This window comes from Biomphalaria glabrata, chromosome 6, assembly GCF_947242115.1.
Source record: "Biomphalaria glabrata chromosome 6, xgBioGlab47.1, whole genome shotgun sequence".
In the NCBI taxonomy this organism is placed as follows: Eukaryota; Metazoa; Mollusca; class Gastropoda; family Planorbidae; genus Biomphalaria; species Biomphalaria glabrata.
Window position 1 is genome coordinate 47254202 of NC_074716.1, and position 16849 is coordinate 47271050.

At 35.8% G+C, this 16849-nt stretch overlaps 1 protein-coding gene across 6 annotated transcripts in view; it reads left to right on the forward strand.

Moving 5' to 3' along the window:
- The window catches only part of LOC106077828 (trithorax group protein osa-like), a 41198-nt gene extending 26029 nt beyond the window's left edge, over positions 1-15169 (forward strand). For 4 of the 6 annotated variants that reach the window (XM_056031699.1, XM_013238537.2, XM_056031702.1 and 1 more), the window contains 9 exons: positions 691-765; positions 2893-3084; positions 3432-3651; positions 3772-4531; positions 5053-5393; positions 5550-5645; positions 9588-9775; positions 9882-10005; positions 10119-15169. In XM_056031699.1, the coding sequence (XP_055887674.1) occupies positions 691-765; positions 2893-3084; positions 3432-3651; positions 3772-4531; positions 5053-5393; positions 5550-5645; positions 9588-9775; positions 9882-10005; positions 10119-12664 (4542 nt within the window). In that variant the 3' untranslated portion in view covers positions 12665-15169. The remainder of the gene's footprint in view (positions 1-690; positions 766-2892; positions 3085-3431; positions 3652-3771; positions 4532-5052; positions 5394-5549; positions 5646-9587; positions 9776-9881; positions 10006-10118) is intronic. The other 2 variants (XM_056031701.1, XM_056031700.1) reach the window with 2 other exon arrangements.
- The last annotated feature ends 1680 nt before the right edge of the window (positions 15170-16849 follow it).

The following is a 16849-nucleotide window of genomic DNA, read 5'->3' on the forward strand; positions in this document are numbered from 1 at the left end:
TGTTTTCAATCACCTATTCATTGCTTGTCTTAGTTTGATTATATCTATTTCTTATTTGAGCTATTATAAAAGTTATTCTTTTTTTCTTTTTTTTTTTGTTTTTTTTTTTGGCTAAAAAAATATTCACTATACCAGCATGTCATTGAGACAAATTTTATGATGTCTTGTTTTTGTTAAATAGTGAAAAAAACAACTTGTCATTACTATCATTTGAAGGTTTTGAGAGAAAAAACAAAAAAAACATTCAAAACAATTATTTGATTTATTAAAACACATCATTGGCTTGGAACATTTACATATCCTATATACATTTAGGTCTATTAATTTAAAATTGACAGCCCCCACAAAAAACCCATTCAGGAACGCTTTGACCTTTTCACTGTTGAAATATGATGTACATATTGTTGATCCAATGCTTTCTGCTGCTTTATGTGTTGCAGAATGGACATTTGCACAGAAACTCAGTTTTACAAATGTTAGGTCATAAATTTCAAAGAAAATCTTTTGTTTCTGACTATTACAATAAGGTGTCAAATAAAATGCAGGTCAAATTAGTTCAACAAAAACATATCACATTAAGTTCAATGTTTGTTCCTTGTGTTGTGTCACGCCCATCACCTTTAATTTCACCATCCTAACTCTCTACCTCCTCTATTTTTTTTTTTGTTTTTTTTTTGGCCAACTATGTAGGAGCCGGAGGGCCAGCCTCATGCCGGCTCAGCAGGGCCATACTACACAGAGGAACCCAACAGCCCTGGGGCCCTTGTAAGTGGCCGCACGGAGTTTTATGATCAGAATTGAACAATACCTAGTTTTTTAATATTTTTTTTTTTGGGAACGCTCATGTTACCATTTTTCGTATTTGTTTTTTTTTTGTTTTTTTTGTTTTTTTTGTTTTTTTCCCCTTGTCGTTGGTGATAGCGACACTTTTTCAATGTGTATATTTAAATCCCCATTCACTGCCTTATTACTCAACCCTTTTTCCCTGCAGACGCAGACGCAGCAGTGTTGTTCTTTTGTGTGTTACTACCATGCCTCTGGTCTTTCCTGCTACTTATGCTTTATCCCTGGGACACCAAATGAATAATTTATACTAACATGATATATTGTAAGATGATTTGTATGACTAGAAATAGTAAAATACCCACTTAATAAAAAAAAAATGACCCAGAGATGTAATGATTCTGTTGATGGCAAAAAAAAAAAAAAAGATGATTTAAAAGTTATTTCAATTGGTTATTGGGCAAATTAAAAGTATCATTTAGTGTTTCAAGAGTAAATGCAGACAACTCATTTGGTGTCTCTTAGTGTTTGAATCTTGTTTGATGGAGAAGGTGTTACTCTAATGACAATGTCTTGCAATTTCTTGATACTTTGTTGTTTTACTTGCACCGTCTTCTTCCGTGTGTGGCGATTAGGTTTAGTCTTTTAACAAGTGACCTTTAGTCTAGATTGAACCGAATCTCTGGGGATTCGTGTCCCTTGCGGCTATCCTAATGAAGTAGCGTCTGGTCAAGTTTCTACCAGTTTGTGAATTGTGTGCATTTGTTCCAGGCTTTTTTTTTTCATTTATTTTTGTGAGCAACTAATTATTTATAATGCTTTAAAAGTCTTTTTTGCCTTTTCTGTGTATTTTTGTTTCAGTTAGCATTTGTTATCAGTCCTACTTTTAGATCCTTTAGGTGTATGACATTTGATCAAACGTTACACAACAAATTCAGAAAAGTGTATGAAAATGTAAGAACTGTTGTTCCACAGTATCATATGAACCAAGAGTTCAGTGACGGCTTATTATGTGCATGTATTCTATCCACTGAGAGATAAGGCTGTTTACTTTTGATTTCTATTTTCCTTACTGCAATGATAATGACAGTACTGGACCATTGATGGTTGTGATCAATTTCTGTTGACAAGGAAAATCTTAAATTATCACTGCATGCCAACAAGTTTTCTTTGCTTATTGTTTTTTTTTTTTTTGAAAAACATTTTTTTTTTCTAGTTTGTTTGCCAGTTTTCTTTTATGTTTATTTTGAATCACTTAATCTAAGCATTTTTATATTTATTTAAATATTTAATTGTAATTATCTCAAATTTATTAATCAGCTAGGGGGACGTCCTTTTATATTTACATCTAAGATGTTTTCAAAACTGGCCTAAGAAGTGCTTATTTTGACTATTCTGTTGAGTAATTGATAGTTTGAGAACTTCTTTTCTTGATTGTACTTGGAGAAAAAAACATTGTATGTTTAGCTCAACATGGAGTCATACCAATTGACTTCACGTCCATTCTCTGCTCAACCCCCGCTTCAATGTTTCCCCACTGTAACTTACTTTAGACTTTGTATGATTTATATAATACTTTATACATAAATTAGAAATAACACGCTATTTATATGTGTAGACAAATATAAAAAAAAAGCAAACTTCATCTAACTGTACTATATAATAAAATATGGTACTAAATAGTTGATAGAAACACAGTTAAGTGGCGAATGCTGTATAAATTGCATGTGTACTATTCTATTGGATATATATACATATATATTCTGGTTGTTCTAATTTATCTTACTGACTTACTAAACTAGCTTTAGATGTAGACTAGTGCTATGTGGAACACAAAATGTTATCCAAATACCAGTATACAAAATCAAAATCAAATGCTAAAATATTTCTTAAAAGTAAAACTGAATTATTTTAAAGTTGTTTTTCTAAATAATCAGCAAACCTTTTTAAATAAATAAACAGAAAGACTTTTAATGTGCATAATTCATTTACATGACATTTAGTCAATGTAATATTGTAGTTATATCAATGCAACTTTGTAATATACTTATGGCCTGGAACATTGACTTGTATAATTATTGTCTATGTTTTCATTTCCTAAACCCACAGAAGTCCTCATCAGACTTGTCCAAGTTGTATGAGCTGGGACCAGAGCCAGACAGACGTATGTTTTTAGAAAGGATCCTCAGCTTCCTGGAAGAAAGTGGCCATCCAGTGACAACCTTGCCAGTGATATCCAAGACTCCACTAGATCTGTATAAACTCTATTTCTGTGTTAAAGAAAAAGGTGGTTTTGAAGAAGTGAGTTGAATGGTGTACATAGAACTGCCATTAGGAATTTAGAGCTAATGCCAATTTATGACAGTTCTGCTTATTAAAGAAATTATAGGTATAATTGTATTTAGCTAAATCTTTGTGATAGCATTCAGATGTGCATAAATATTTTTCTGCATTTCCAGTGGTGTTTAACTCGTAAGTAAATAAACTTGATTTAATTGAAACTAAAGTGTAAGGAACCTTTTTTTTGGTTGTAATAACCATACAAATTTATTACATGAAATTGTAATGTAAAAGTATTATTTCAAAAAGCATACCAAAAGAATAGATCACCAAACTGAAATTTGTGCTTCTTTTTTTTTCCCCACCAGGTTACAAGAAGCAAAAAATGGAGAGATATCTGCACTGTTGTAAATATTGGCACATCAGCTAGTGCAGCTTTCACATTAAAGAAAAACTATATCAAGTATTTGTTCAACTATGAATGCAAATTTGACAGAGGTGGTATTAACCCAGCACCCATTTTGGCACAAATGGAGGCGCAGTTAGCCCACAAACGCGAGCAGAAAAGTAAACGTCCCATTTCTCCAGGTATGCTTTCCCTGTGAGAAGTGTAACTCAGTTTAGTGAACATTTTTATTGAAGTATAATTATTATTCAACATGATTATTAAATAGAATGTTATAATATTATAATATTTTATATTCACAGGTTCCAATTCAAATGATGCATTCCACCCTTCTAGTGTTCCTAATAATCAAATGGAATCTTCCTATCCACCTAACATGCCCCCACCTTACATGCAAAATCCTGAGGCAGGCATGCCAAACCCTCACATGAGTGGCTCTAATATGATGATGCCTAACAATAACATGATGGGAGGGCAGCAGAGCTCACACAGCGGCATGATGTGTGGTCCTCAGATGGGTCCCTCTGGAATGATGGGTGGACCAGGACCAGGTATGATGCATGGACAGCAGGGGATGATTCCTCCCAATGCAAGTGGAGTAAGCAACATGATGGGAAATCAGATGATGTCAGGTGGACCGTCTGGCTACGGAGGCCCAATGATGACACAAAGTGGTGGGCCCATGCCTCCGACCAGCACCACAGGAGCCCCGCCGATTCCTCCACACAGCGTGGCAACTAATAGTATAAGTGCTCAAGATCCATTTTCTGATGATTCTGGTTACATGCAGCAGCGAGGAATGCCCCCTCAGATGACACCCCCTCCCCAAACCCTACCAACTTCAACACCCATGCCCTCCTCCTTCCCAGGAATGCAGCAGAGCACTATGGGTAATACCACCAACACCAGTACAGCTAATAGGCCTGTTCCAGCATCAAGTGGCTATGGTGGTCCAGAACAACAGTTAGGAGGATTTCCCCCCTCAGGCAATCAGCCAAATATTCCACCAACATCTACAGGGGGTCAGTTTGGTTTTGGTCAGTCATTTGAAAGACCTGATAGGTAAGCTAAATGTATCTTTTTGTTGTTTTTTTTTATTTGAGAAACACTCATGTTATCATAACACATTTCCAATAATTATTAATAAAGCAATCTCAGTTTTAGAAGTTAATGTTTTTTTTTTTATTGGTCCAAGTTGTAGGGGACTTGCTATACAACAGAAACATTCTGCAATTGAATCCTGCTAGAGATAGGAACTTTTGAGGGCTCTGTTAGAAGAGTAAAGTTACCTAATACTATCATCATTTTTCCTTTGAGTTCCTCATGGAACATAGGGCCTCAGTAAAAACATGCCATGGTCTCTTGCCAGTATTTTAATGGCCTCCCAGCTCTTTCCTGTCCTCTCGGCTTGATCTAGTATACTGCGTACCTAATACTATAGGCCACACAAATCTATAAGCTCCCTCTGTCCTCAACTGACCTTTTGTTTTTGAAGGGAAACTTGGTGACATAAAACTCGCTAAGATATTTGTTGCAATTTGGTAACAAGTCATGGTGGTCATTTTAATATTTCTCTTATCCAGGTTTGATCAATCTAGTCCAAATATTCAAAGGCCTCCAGGATCCTCTTCAGGAATGGCCCCGTCTCAACAGCCTCCACAACAACCTGGAGAAAATAACACATCAATGTATTCAGGGTCTCGCTTTCCAGGGCCTGCCCAGCCCATGGGCATGAGACCTCCTCAGCCTGGTGATGCCCAGTTCCCTCCACAAGGTCCTCCATATCAAGGTCAGCCAGGTTACCCAGGTCCACAGTTTTCTGGCTACTCTCAAACACCAGGGGTTCCTTTCAATGGACCAAGGCCACCTCCTGGACCTGGAAACATGTATGGAACACCTAATAAACGTTTCCCAGATGAATCAGGTAATCTAATGTTCTAATTAGAAAAACAACACAAGTTTTAAATATAATAGTTTTATGCTATATTTAAATTTTTTTTTTCGTGGTTTAGAAAGAAAATTATTTTCTTGTGTTAGTAGACTTAGAAAAGTGACTTATTGGTATTATTTAATTGCTTAGGCCCTAACCAGTATACAGACTGGAGCAATTCAAACCTGGGTAATCACATGCCATATGGTACAGGGCCAACAGATAGACAGGCTCCTTCACCAGATGGTATGTTATTTGCTTTGTTTGACTGTTAGTACAAAACACACTTTTCTGTTTTCTATCTGGATAAAGAGAAGGTGACTTGTTCTCTTCTAGTGATGGGAACATAGTAGTTCAGAATTTATGGCACATACATTAGAGGTGAGCCAACGGGCTAGACAGTAGGGCTTCAAAATGAAGTAGTGTATTAATGCTATATTGTTCACTATTTGGGGTTTAAGTAATGGCTATTATTTCATGATCATCTTCTCTTTTTCCTCTCTCTGTGGCTTTTGTGCTGTAGCAGATAGCAAACTACGGTAACCATGCAGTAGTATTGTATTAAACATGTTGATTTAGTGGAATAGGCCCACTTTTTGTTCTGGTGTAGCCAAAATAAAAAATGTAATTAAAAAAAATAAAAAACTGTCTTATTTTGCTTTTTTTTTTTTTTTTAAAATTATTGTCTTCTTTGCTTTCATCTTAATAGCTCTAGTCCAGTTTAGAGCATCTATCTCAATTCTTGCCAATAAAGCAATAGATTGTAGTCAAGACAAGAGTAGAGATATATAATATTATAGTCTAATCTAAGACGAGTAGAGATGTATAATATTATAGTCAAATCTGAGACGTGTAGAGATCTATAATATTTAACTTGGATTATTTTGCTTCTTTTGAAAAGCTCTTTGTTACTTGCAACCAGACTAATTGATATAATAGACTTAACTAAAATCATCTAAATCAAAACAAATATATTTTTTATTCAACAAAAAAGAAATCAAAATTACCTTTTTTTTTTTTGCTTGTTTAAATTTTGAAGTGAGCTTATAGAATAAAAAGAAACCTACTTTTTTTTAGATGTATATTAGCGGCCCCTTAGGAAATTATTTCTGTTCATCTGTTTTTCATGGTTAAGATGCGCAAAGTAAAAACAGCTGTTAAAAATCCAGTTTCACCATTATCTGCATTGTGCATCAAAATAGATGCAATGGCTACTTTTTTTTTCTTCTATTAAACCCTTTTGTTCATGTGTTAATATTTTATAGCATGCAAGTACAAGTTTTACCAGTATGTAGTATGAAGGAGATTCATTAGTATGGGTACATATGCAGTCTTCTCTAACACACTTCCCCCACAAACATATAGACACATGAAATGTTTAGGAATTTGTTAAATGATTGCAATAAAAAATAAATATGAAATGCATGCTTGTAAAGTGCATCAGCTTTTTTGTGGTCTTCCCATAGGCTGCACTTTAGGTTATATAGACTTAGCATATTACATGTACGTACATAGAAACGTTATTTTCAAAGAAGATTTAGTTGCCAGAATTTGTTCTTCCACAACTACCGTGTGCTATTTGTGTGCTTGACTTGCCTGTTTGTGTACAACGTGATGTGGGAGTTACACAGACATGGCCGTAAACTAACATTAACTTAATATTAACTCGCATTACTATCTTTCGGCATTGTAATTATCTATGGCGTAGCTTTAATCTTTAACTTCTGTTAGTGGTAGACCTAGTTGTAGATTAGTCTGTAAGTCTCCTGTTTTAATCACAGCTCCTCAATAAAAAAATTGAAATAAAAAAAAATGAAATAGATAAACCTTTTTTTGCCTATTACTTTTAATCTACAATAAATAGGATGATGCTACTAAAATCATCTTCTCAATTGGCTTTTGCCTTAAACAGATGTAAGAGGCTAATTTGTAGGAAGACTTCCTAGCAGTTTGACATCTAAATCTCAATAATGTTTTTCTACAAGTGACCAGAACAAGTCTCCAAAATACTTTTTCTATTATTTTCCTTTGTTTATTTCTAAAAATGTGAATTGTGCCATTAGATTATGCTCTAGACATCAAATTTGGAGTACATGTAGTATATTAATAATAAAATTTGTTACCATCATAAATATAATTATTTAACAATAAAAAAATATATATAAATATTAATAAAATTATATTAGCCCTTTAGTTAGCCTAAAAGGCCCTTGTCCATAAGAAAAGAGCATAACTCCTTTTTTATTCAGCAATATACATAAAAAAAAAACTCCTAATAAATTAAATATTAAAGAAAATATTACATTTTTCAGGGAAAGTATAAAAGTAAATAGGTTGATTGCAAAACTAAAACAATGGAAGTAATAGTAGACTAAAAGAAAATGTATTATGTGTAATGTGACAGCTTGTATTACTGGTTGCAGTTCACACTTCTTTTGAAGGCACTCTATTAGTCCATAGAAGGGCAGTTTTAAGATGAAAGGCAAGATTCCCTTAAGACTTGTAGGCCGGGGAGGTAGATTCCAGGCTCTTGATTAGTACAGACTGTAGTGTAGGGGAAAGTGAACAATCCTGCTGGTCAAATCTTGTTGACATTACTCATTGATTTATGAGCAGGTGATAGAATTGTGACTTTAAAAGTTCCCACCTTCAGCTTCTCCCCTAGTGGCATCTAACACATCTTTTATCACTCCAGCCTGTAGCAGCACATTTTTAAAAATCAATTATCAAAACATTCTTTTTAAGTTTTTTTTTTTTAAGTTTTCATTTGCCTTTTGAGTTCATGAGGGTAACATTTTCTCTGTTTGATTGTGGAACAAGCTAAAGTTTTGTTTCAGCGTAATGTTACTTGTTACAGATAAGAATAAATGTGTTCAGAGTAATTTAGTCTTCATTTAGCCACGATAAAAGTCCAGTACAATGAGGCACGGGAGCCCCAACTTTGTCCAAATACATCATCAAAATGTTATCAGTAGCGCACTGATTTAATGCCCAAAAGTTAGGGTTTCCTTTTGTATTGTTTCCACACCAGCTGTCTGTTATCATGCTTATGATTTTATACCAGAAGCAGATTGGTATAACTTGAATTCAAATGTTATTGACTCATTGAGATTTTCCATTTAACAAGCCACTCAGTTCACTCTCTCTAATGACCAGTACTTTTTATATGCTTAAACTTGGATACCCATTTTATAATAAAGATGTGTAAAACAGCTTGATTTGTGCAGCATTTGTGGGCTGTCTTTGCTTTCGCAGTTTTGTTTGCACTTCTATGTGCTCACAAGTTGTCAGTAATTATTAAAGCAGACCTTGCCATAAGTTCACACATTTAATGTTAATAGTTTTCAACCAATTCATCTTGATGTAGAATAACTCCACTTCAATCAGACAATATTTTCATAATGTCTTCATCTTCATGCTACTGATAAAAATGTCTCTTGTCACTGAGCATAGGATGGTGAATACTGGTTGTGTGTCAGTGTAGAGGCACTGCATATTGTATTAGGGCACCTATCCCTTAGTGTTGACAACCATATGCCAAAGTGTCAATCTTCTTTGATGCTGGAAATGTTTAAAGACCAACTCAGATGACATCTTGCCTTAACTGGCATAGAGGAAAGAATATCTGGCAGTATATGGCTTCTGAAAGAGATGGCTGGAGATCTCTTACAACTATGCATGTGACAGTTAAAAAATTTATTGCTTAAGAACAAGCGTATAGAGAAACCATTGAACAGCTATATAGCACTCCTCTTTAAACTGGAAGACAAGTCATATTAATAATGGCATCCCTACATACTTTGTATTATTTTCATGTACTTGAGTTCAAACATTCTAGACCTAATTGTAACCAGTATCAAATATTAACATGGCTGGATCATAAGCTTGAAAAAACACATTAAAAAAAGGGGCAACTAATCAGTTCTACAATAGTGATTGTTAGTTCTGGCTCTTTTTTTTTTAATACATCAGAACAAATACAATCTCAGTAGACCCTTTCACTTGTTACTTAGCTCATTTATTTTTTTTTTCTTGGTTTTGTGAGACTGCTTTTTATGGTTTGTAAAGTTAGCAAACATATTATTTTGAGTACCATTGACCATTGTTTCTATTATAAACTGCCATTAATGTACTATATTATACCAATAGTTTATTATATGCACATTCTTTGATTTTATTTTGTTTTAGTTCGTGATGGAGCTCCATGGTCACCAATGCAGAGATCCAGAATGCCACAACCAGGACCTGGTTATATGCCCCCTGCACCTCCCTCCACGCCACCAATGGGTCCGTATGGTCGTCCCGTGAGCCATAGGAATTCCCCTCAAAGTAGGGATGTACAACCACGAACTTACCAAGTACAGCAAAAGATGCCTGTAAATATATATATATTTATGTAGGAACTATCAAATAAGTCAAATTGAAAGATATTTGAAGGTAATGAATGTATATAATCATTTATTGAACTATTTTATTTTACAGCCAGCCTATGCTGGAATGTCAATGGCACCAATGCCAAAAAAGGAGCTAGTATTTCCAAGTGATTGTGTGGAAGGCATCAGTATATCCACTACTAAAAGAAAGAAGCTCACCCATAAAGATCTAGGTAATATAAACACATCTCATATATGTCTTCTAAATGCAAATCTTGTATTTATTAAAAGTGAAACTAAATTTATATGTAATATTTAAAAATGTCAAATTTTTCTAATTTTCCAGCTCCTTTTGAAGCTTGGCGCCTAATGTTGGCTCTCAAGTCTGGACTGTTGGCTGAAAGTACATGGGCTTTGGATACTTTAAATGTTCTATTATTTGACGACACCACTTATGGCTACTTCAGTTTGAACACATTACCTGGATTGCTGGAAGTTCTTACCGAACACTTCCGCCACTGCTTGATGCAGATATTTGATGAGTTTCAAGACTTGGAGGAAGGTCAGACAAAAAAACCTAAGCACTCCTTCAAACAGAAATTAAAGCAATTGGTTGACGCAGACTCGCAGGAGACTGAAATGGATAGCAAGGAGGATCTGAAAATGTTTCGACTGTCTGGTACCAATTACACCATGGTATCTCGCAAGGGGTTACCAGTTAAAATTGACAGCAATCCCACTGACACATCAGTCATAGAATCTAAAGATTGGGATGTGTACAGCGACTTCAAAACCAAACCTGACCACTGGGTGAACGGCTGTGGTGACATTACTGACCATATTCTCACACACTTAGAGAGTGGCAAATCTAACAGTTTTCTCTCTGGGAAATTCAGAAGAAAGAGATGTCTGAATGAGGAGACTGGCCAACTCAACACTGAACCTAGAACTGGGGAGCAGAAAAAATCTAAAAATTGCAATAGTGACATTAGTGAAGCCAAGCTTGACAGCGTGGCTGTTGTGAATGAAAGTAATAACAATGGCAGTCTGGTCATTGACACAAAGCTTACAGAGCAAATGCATAATACTTTGAGTGAGAAAGTGGAAAAAGAAGGAAGCTCTAGTCCTGCTGCTGTTAAGATGACAGAAACCTCAACAAATAAACGTGACCCCTTGCTGGAGAGTGAGCTGAATAAACCTGAGTTTGTGTCAGATAGTTCGAAGCTTTGCAATGGGGAGACTAGTGAAAGTGACAGAGTGCCAGTCAAAGTTGAACCCGCTGAGACTGTCACTCCAGGTCCAACTCTTGCTGGAGAACTTAGAAAGGATGAAAAGGCCAACAATAAAACAGATGAAAGCAAAGAGGGTAAAACAGACGGCCAAGAGAAAGTTGAAAATGAAAGTGATTCCAAAGCCAATGCGGTAACAGCAGTAATAAATAAAGATACACTATCAAATTCAGATGAGACAAAATCCTCAGACACTACAAACCCAGAAAAACCTGAAGATAAAGAAATGGACACATTTAGCAATAGCTCTCCACCTGTACTGACAGCTGAGTGTATGGATGCAGAAGATGACGAGGCTTCAGTGGAGAAAAATTCAGATCCAATGAATAGCACCATGAACACTAGTGCCAATAGCATAAGCATGGAAGCAGACTCTAGTGCTGTCATAAATACCAGCACCATCCATGAAGTCAAAGAGGAAATTAAAGAAAGTTGTGTCAAAGAAGAGAAAATGGAAGAGGATAGTGTGATGGAGGAGAATCATAAAAAAGTTGCCAACTCTAGTATATACTTCAGTGAAAGCTATGTTTCTGAGACGGAGGAATTGTCTGCCAGTATTGTCACAGAGATGTTGAAAGAGGATGAGCACATTGAAGATGAGGCTTTCCAGAGAGATGATCCTCCTTTGTGTGTCACGCCAGAGAGTAGGGATGAGCTAGGGCGACGGTGTGTCTGTATTTCTAACATCCTACGGTCTTTGTCGTGCGTGCCCGGGAATGAAGCTCGTATCTGCAAACATCCAGGCATCATGCGAGTACTTGGGCGCCTCCTGCTATTACACCACAGTCACCCAGAAAGGCCACCTCCTAGGAAGCTCCCCAGTGGGGATGAAGAGGAGGAGGAGCGTGAGGAACCACCCAGGGTGTATGACGACGAACACTGGTGGTGGGACTATTTAGACCAGCTTCGTGAAAATACCCTGGTCATCTTGGCCAACATTTGTGGACATCTCCTGTTAGGCAATTTCTCAGAGCAGGTTTGCTTCCCTCTACTAGAAGGTCTACTCCACTGGGTGATTTGTCCTGCATCTGTAGCCAGAGATCCACTGCCCACATTGTCCCCAGGATCTTATCTATCCCCACAAAGACTAGTTCTAGAAGCTTTGTGTAAACTGTGCATTCATGAAACAAATGTTGACTTGCTGTTGGCAACTCCTCCGGTCAAGAGAATCTTAGAACTTTTTAATGTTTTAGTAAAGCTGCTTGCTGATCGCAATCATCAGATAACAAGAGAATTTTCAATTGTGCTGCTGTCATTACTGGTGCCAGGCGAGTCTAGTGCAGCCCGTGCTGTGGCGCTGCAGCACCCATGTGTTTCTTTATTAGTTGACTTTTTAGAAACAGCAGAGCAAAACGCATTGGCTATAGCTAACCAACAGGGGCTGGAGGTACTACAAAGCAATCCAGAAGTGATGGGGACCTCGCTGGACATGCTACGCCGTGCTGCTTCCATCTTACTGCACATGGCCCGTGTTCCTGATAATCGCAAAATGTTTGTTCAGCAGCAGAGTCGTCTTCTGAACCTGGTCATGTCCCAGATACTTGACCAGAGTGTCTCTAACACATTATCTGAAGTACTCTATGAATGCTCTCAGTTTTCTTGACAGGATGGCAGCTCTCTAATGTTAGAGGACAGCAATATTGCCAAAATGAGACAGTAAAAACGTTCAACAAATGAAACTATGATCTGAAAACTCACAACCTGAGACTTTGGTCACTTTCTCACTGACTTTGTGTGAGTCTTCCCTATAGCTATATATATATATATATATAGTGCGAGTTTGTTCAGGTTTGGCTATAATCCAAACAGCATAGACATTCAAAAGTGACATCTTCTGAATTGGAAAAAAACTTGTTTATCCAAACTTGTTGTATAACCCCAACATAGACATGAAATCATTTTTTACTCTGTGTTCAACTGATATCATGAGATATTATGCTGTCCTTGTATAGACTTGGAACCTTCAAAAGGATTTTTTAAAAATGTGTGTTAAAAATAAATGGAATAGACGCTTCATTTCAAAACTGTGAAGTTTTTTTGTTTTTTTTTGGACAGGATAACATTGAAACTGTTTACATATTGGTGGACCCTGGACAAAGTTGAAAACCATCCTCTGATGTTTGTCCCTTTCTATTTGCTCAAAGATGTCTGACTAGCTACAAACATAGTTCTTATGTTGTTTTGTACTCAGTCACTAGAGCAGTTTTCTTTTTGCTATTAGGAGTCTTTTAAGTGTAACACCCTACACTCTCAGACATTCATCCAGTAACTGCCTTGTAATATACTTATGTTTGGGTCATGAATTCAGTTCTGTTAATTTTTTTTTTTTTTTTTTTTTACTTACCTTTGACGTCCTGTTTGAAAATATGACCAAGAGAAATGTAGAGAGCAGTACATTATTGCTTCAACTCATTTTGTCAGGTGAAAATACAGCTCTCTGCTTCACCTTCACCCTACTCCCTTCCCAACCCCAAACTGCCATGATCTATTTACTGTTGATGTGATTGTGAACTGATTGCTGTTACCTTGTGTATAAACTAAATTATCATTGTGTATAAAGAGGCTTGGAAGGGGAGAGTGGGGTGGGGGTGGGGGCATGCGAACCAAAGCTAACCTCACTAGTTAACTGTGGTACACATCACTGGATACTATACTCATCATTTGTTCTATCTCACTTGTGTAGTTATGACTTAAGGTGATCTTTAGACTCTGAAGAGCAATGCGCACTATCTGTGTATTGCTACTGGGGCCATAATGTCTCTTTGATTCCTAACAGAAAATGTTCTCTAGTGTAGATGAATATAAAGTCGTCTGTTATATTATAGATGGATATAAAATCGTAACATGATTCGCTTTCTCTTAATATAAATTTTTTTTTTTCAAGTTGGATTTTAATATCTTTTGTCATTTTGTACAGTGATTGATTGTCTTAAAACTATGTGCTTTTTTTTGGCTTCTGAGTTGTTTCCTTAATGATGATAACAAATGTATAAAAATCTGGACAAATAGAAGATACTACTGTTTGATTATTGTAATATATTACAAGTGTTTAATATAACAAATTATTTCCTGTGGAGATCCCAGTCCCACTTACTCATAACAAAAAAAAAAATTATGTCATGAAAAAAAAAAAGTCCTCCCATATCATCATGTTCTTTCAGATGTTCATTGATGAAACTGATGTGTTACAGATCTTCATTGATGGTCTAGACTTGTACACAAATGTCCAAGGCATAATGCAAATCATTTATTTTTGTGTGTGTGTGAGTATTTGTTTTCTTTTTGTTTCTATTTGTAATGACAGACATTTCCTAGCTTCCTCTCTGATCAGCCAGGTGTGACTGGGTCAAGGGGTGAAATGTTTTCCTGACAAAGAAGTGTGCTCGATTTGGTTTGAGACAAGAAGTGCGCTCGATTGTTTGGAGACGGTGTGTGATTGTTGCTGTCATGTAGGCAATCAAGAGAGGTGTGTTCTGTCCAGCCAAACATTGATGTCTGGTTCTACTTGTTACATGTTTGACACGATTCCTTATTTAACTTGCTGAATATAATGTACATATGGTTCTAGTTTCTTTTTAAAAAGCATAAAACTTGAGCTGTCGGAGAGTTACTGGCAGCATATTTTATGTTGAGTTTGTCTGTACGCCAGAAATCAGATGTATGTTTTTTTGTTTTTTTTTTTGCTTTTTTTTAAAAAGTATATTTAAATTATATATGAAAAGTTTGAACATATCTGCCAAGATTTGTGCATGTTTTAATCCCCCCTAATTGACATGAAAAGTTTAAAAATAAATATTTGTGAACCCAATACCACTAAGGTGAAATCATACACTATTGTATTGGTAGGGCCTCCCAATGCTGCCAACTTGTACATTTTTTGAGTGTACATGTCATTTAGGGCTTGTATGTATTTATGTAGTACCGTTTCCATTGTTCCTTTTTTTTTTTATACTATGATGAGGTGTCACTGAGCTGTTGTGCTGTTTGTTTTATATTATTATTGTGTTTTTTTTTTTCATGTAAAAAAAAAAAGTACTCCAAGAGATTTGTCAGTTGATGTATCAGTCATGTCCACTTTTATTGAATAAACTTTTGTGATTCTAAGAGACAGCTGCATCAGCATTATACACTTTTACCATTCCTGGTTAATAAATGTAATAACTTTAGTGTCATCATTAACATTACACAGTGGAATCCGCTTAATGTCATGTCTCGGGGAATATGGAGTTTTAAAATAACTGATTTTGTACAGTTACTTCAAGAGCTAGTGAAGTCCTCAAATGCTAGGTTATTTTATCTTTGACATTTTTTGAAAGTAGAAAAAATTTTATTTCTTTGCAACAGTAAAATCATAAGCAAAGTTTTTTTTTGTTTTTGGGGATGTGAGGCTGAGCCACCTAACAAGGGGGCTTGAATTCAAATCTCCACTTATATACTCGTGTTTGAGTGCCTAAAGGAAGCACAGAAACCTCTTCCCAGTTACCCCCTCCCATCACTGGTTGACAAATGAGATGGGAACTGTAGTGCACAGACATGAAAGGCTTTAGAAAAGGAATTAGAAAGAAAAAAAATGTAAGAGGTACTGTTACTGGAAGGATTTTATATTGAAGAACTTGGCAATGCCAATTAGTTAAGAACTTAGAAAATATTGATATTACAAGTGATAGGAGTTACAACAGTGTGAATATAGCAGTGAGCATGACTGAAAGAAAGGGGAGATAGGAGAGGTGTCATAGTCTTCTCACTACATCCCATCAGTCAAGGCCACTGGATGCTTATACATAAGGTACCATATTCACCTTGTGCACACACAGTGCAATGTTAGAAACCTATTGATAGCAGCATGTTTATGGATTGGTGAATTGCCACAAACCTGCTAGCTTATTAAGCAAATACAATGGTAAAAACTGAAAATTTGCTTTATTTGGTTTGAATTATCAAGAACAGGATAAAACTTTAATTATTCGCTATTTTTCTATAAGGAGAAATAAGGTTATTAGCAAAGGTGCAATAAGCAGGACAGAGGCAATGTCATGTTAATGTCAAGTTATGATTTTTTGCCATCACACACATGTCAAGAAGGTATAATTAATTGAATATTCATTAAAACCCACCATACACATTTGAGACCTAGACTACAGATGAACAATAAATTGTATCAAATCCCAGCATACAATGTCTATATCAATGTTTGAATTCCAGACTTTGACAGTAAAGCTAGGTCTAGGTCCCATAATTTCTGTGCAGGGATTATCAACAATGACATGTAGGCAAACTGAATAAAGAAAAAAAGTACCCATTTCAGACCTTGTGATCTATAGGGCAGATGATGTAAAGGTCATGTGACCAGCAAAATGACCAACTAACATTACTTACCCCAAACTATTGTCAGGTATCCTTTAGAGTTGGGTGAACTCATGGGCATCTTAAAAATTCCATTCTTCACCAAGATTTCACTTGGTTCAGAAGCAAAGCGCTTTACCACCATGAATTAGCTTAAGAAAGTTACTTGTTTAAATGACCAAGCAATAAAATACAAAGATTATCCTTTATTGATATTAAGCAAAATTAATTACCTCTATTTAGTTGATTTTAAATACATTTTTTTTTAGGAACAGTGAATAATTGTGCAAAGTTATAATTCGACTCCAGAAAGGAGGGAGAAATAATTTGCTCAAAATTTGTACCAGATGGAGTGAGTTGTATAAGTATTGTAAAAAAAAAACAATAAGCAGTACCGGTATTTATTTTCTGAGTGTTTCAACTACATTTTGAAAATGGATATGGC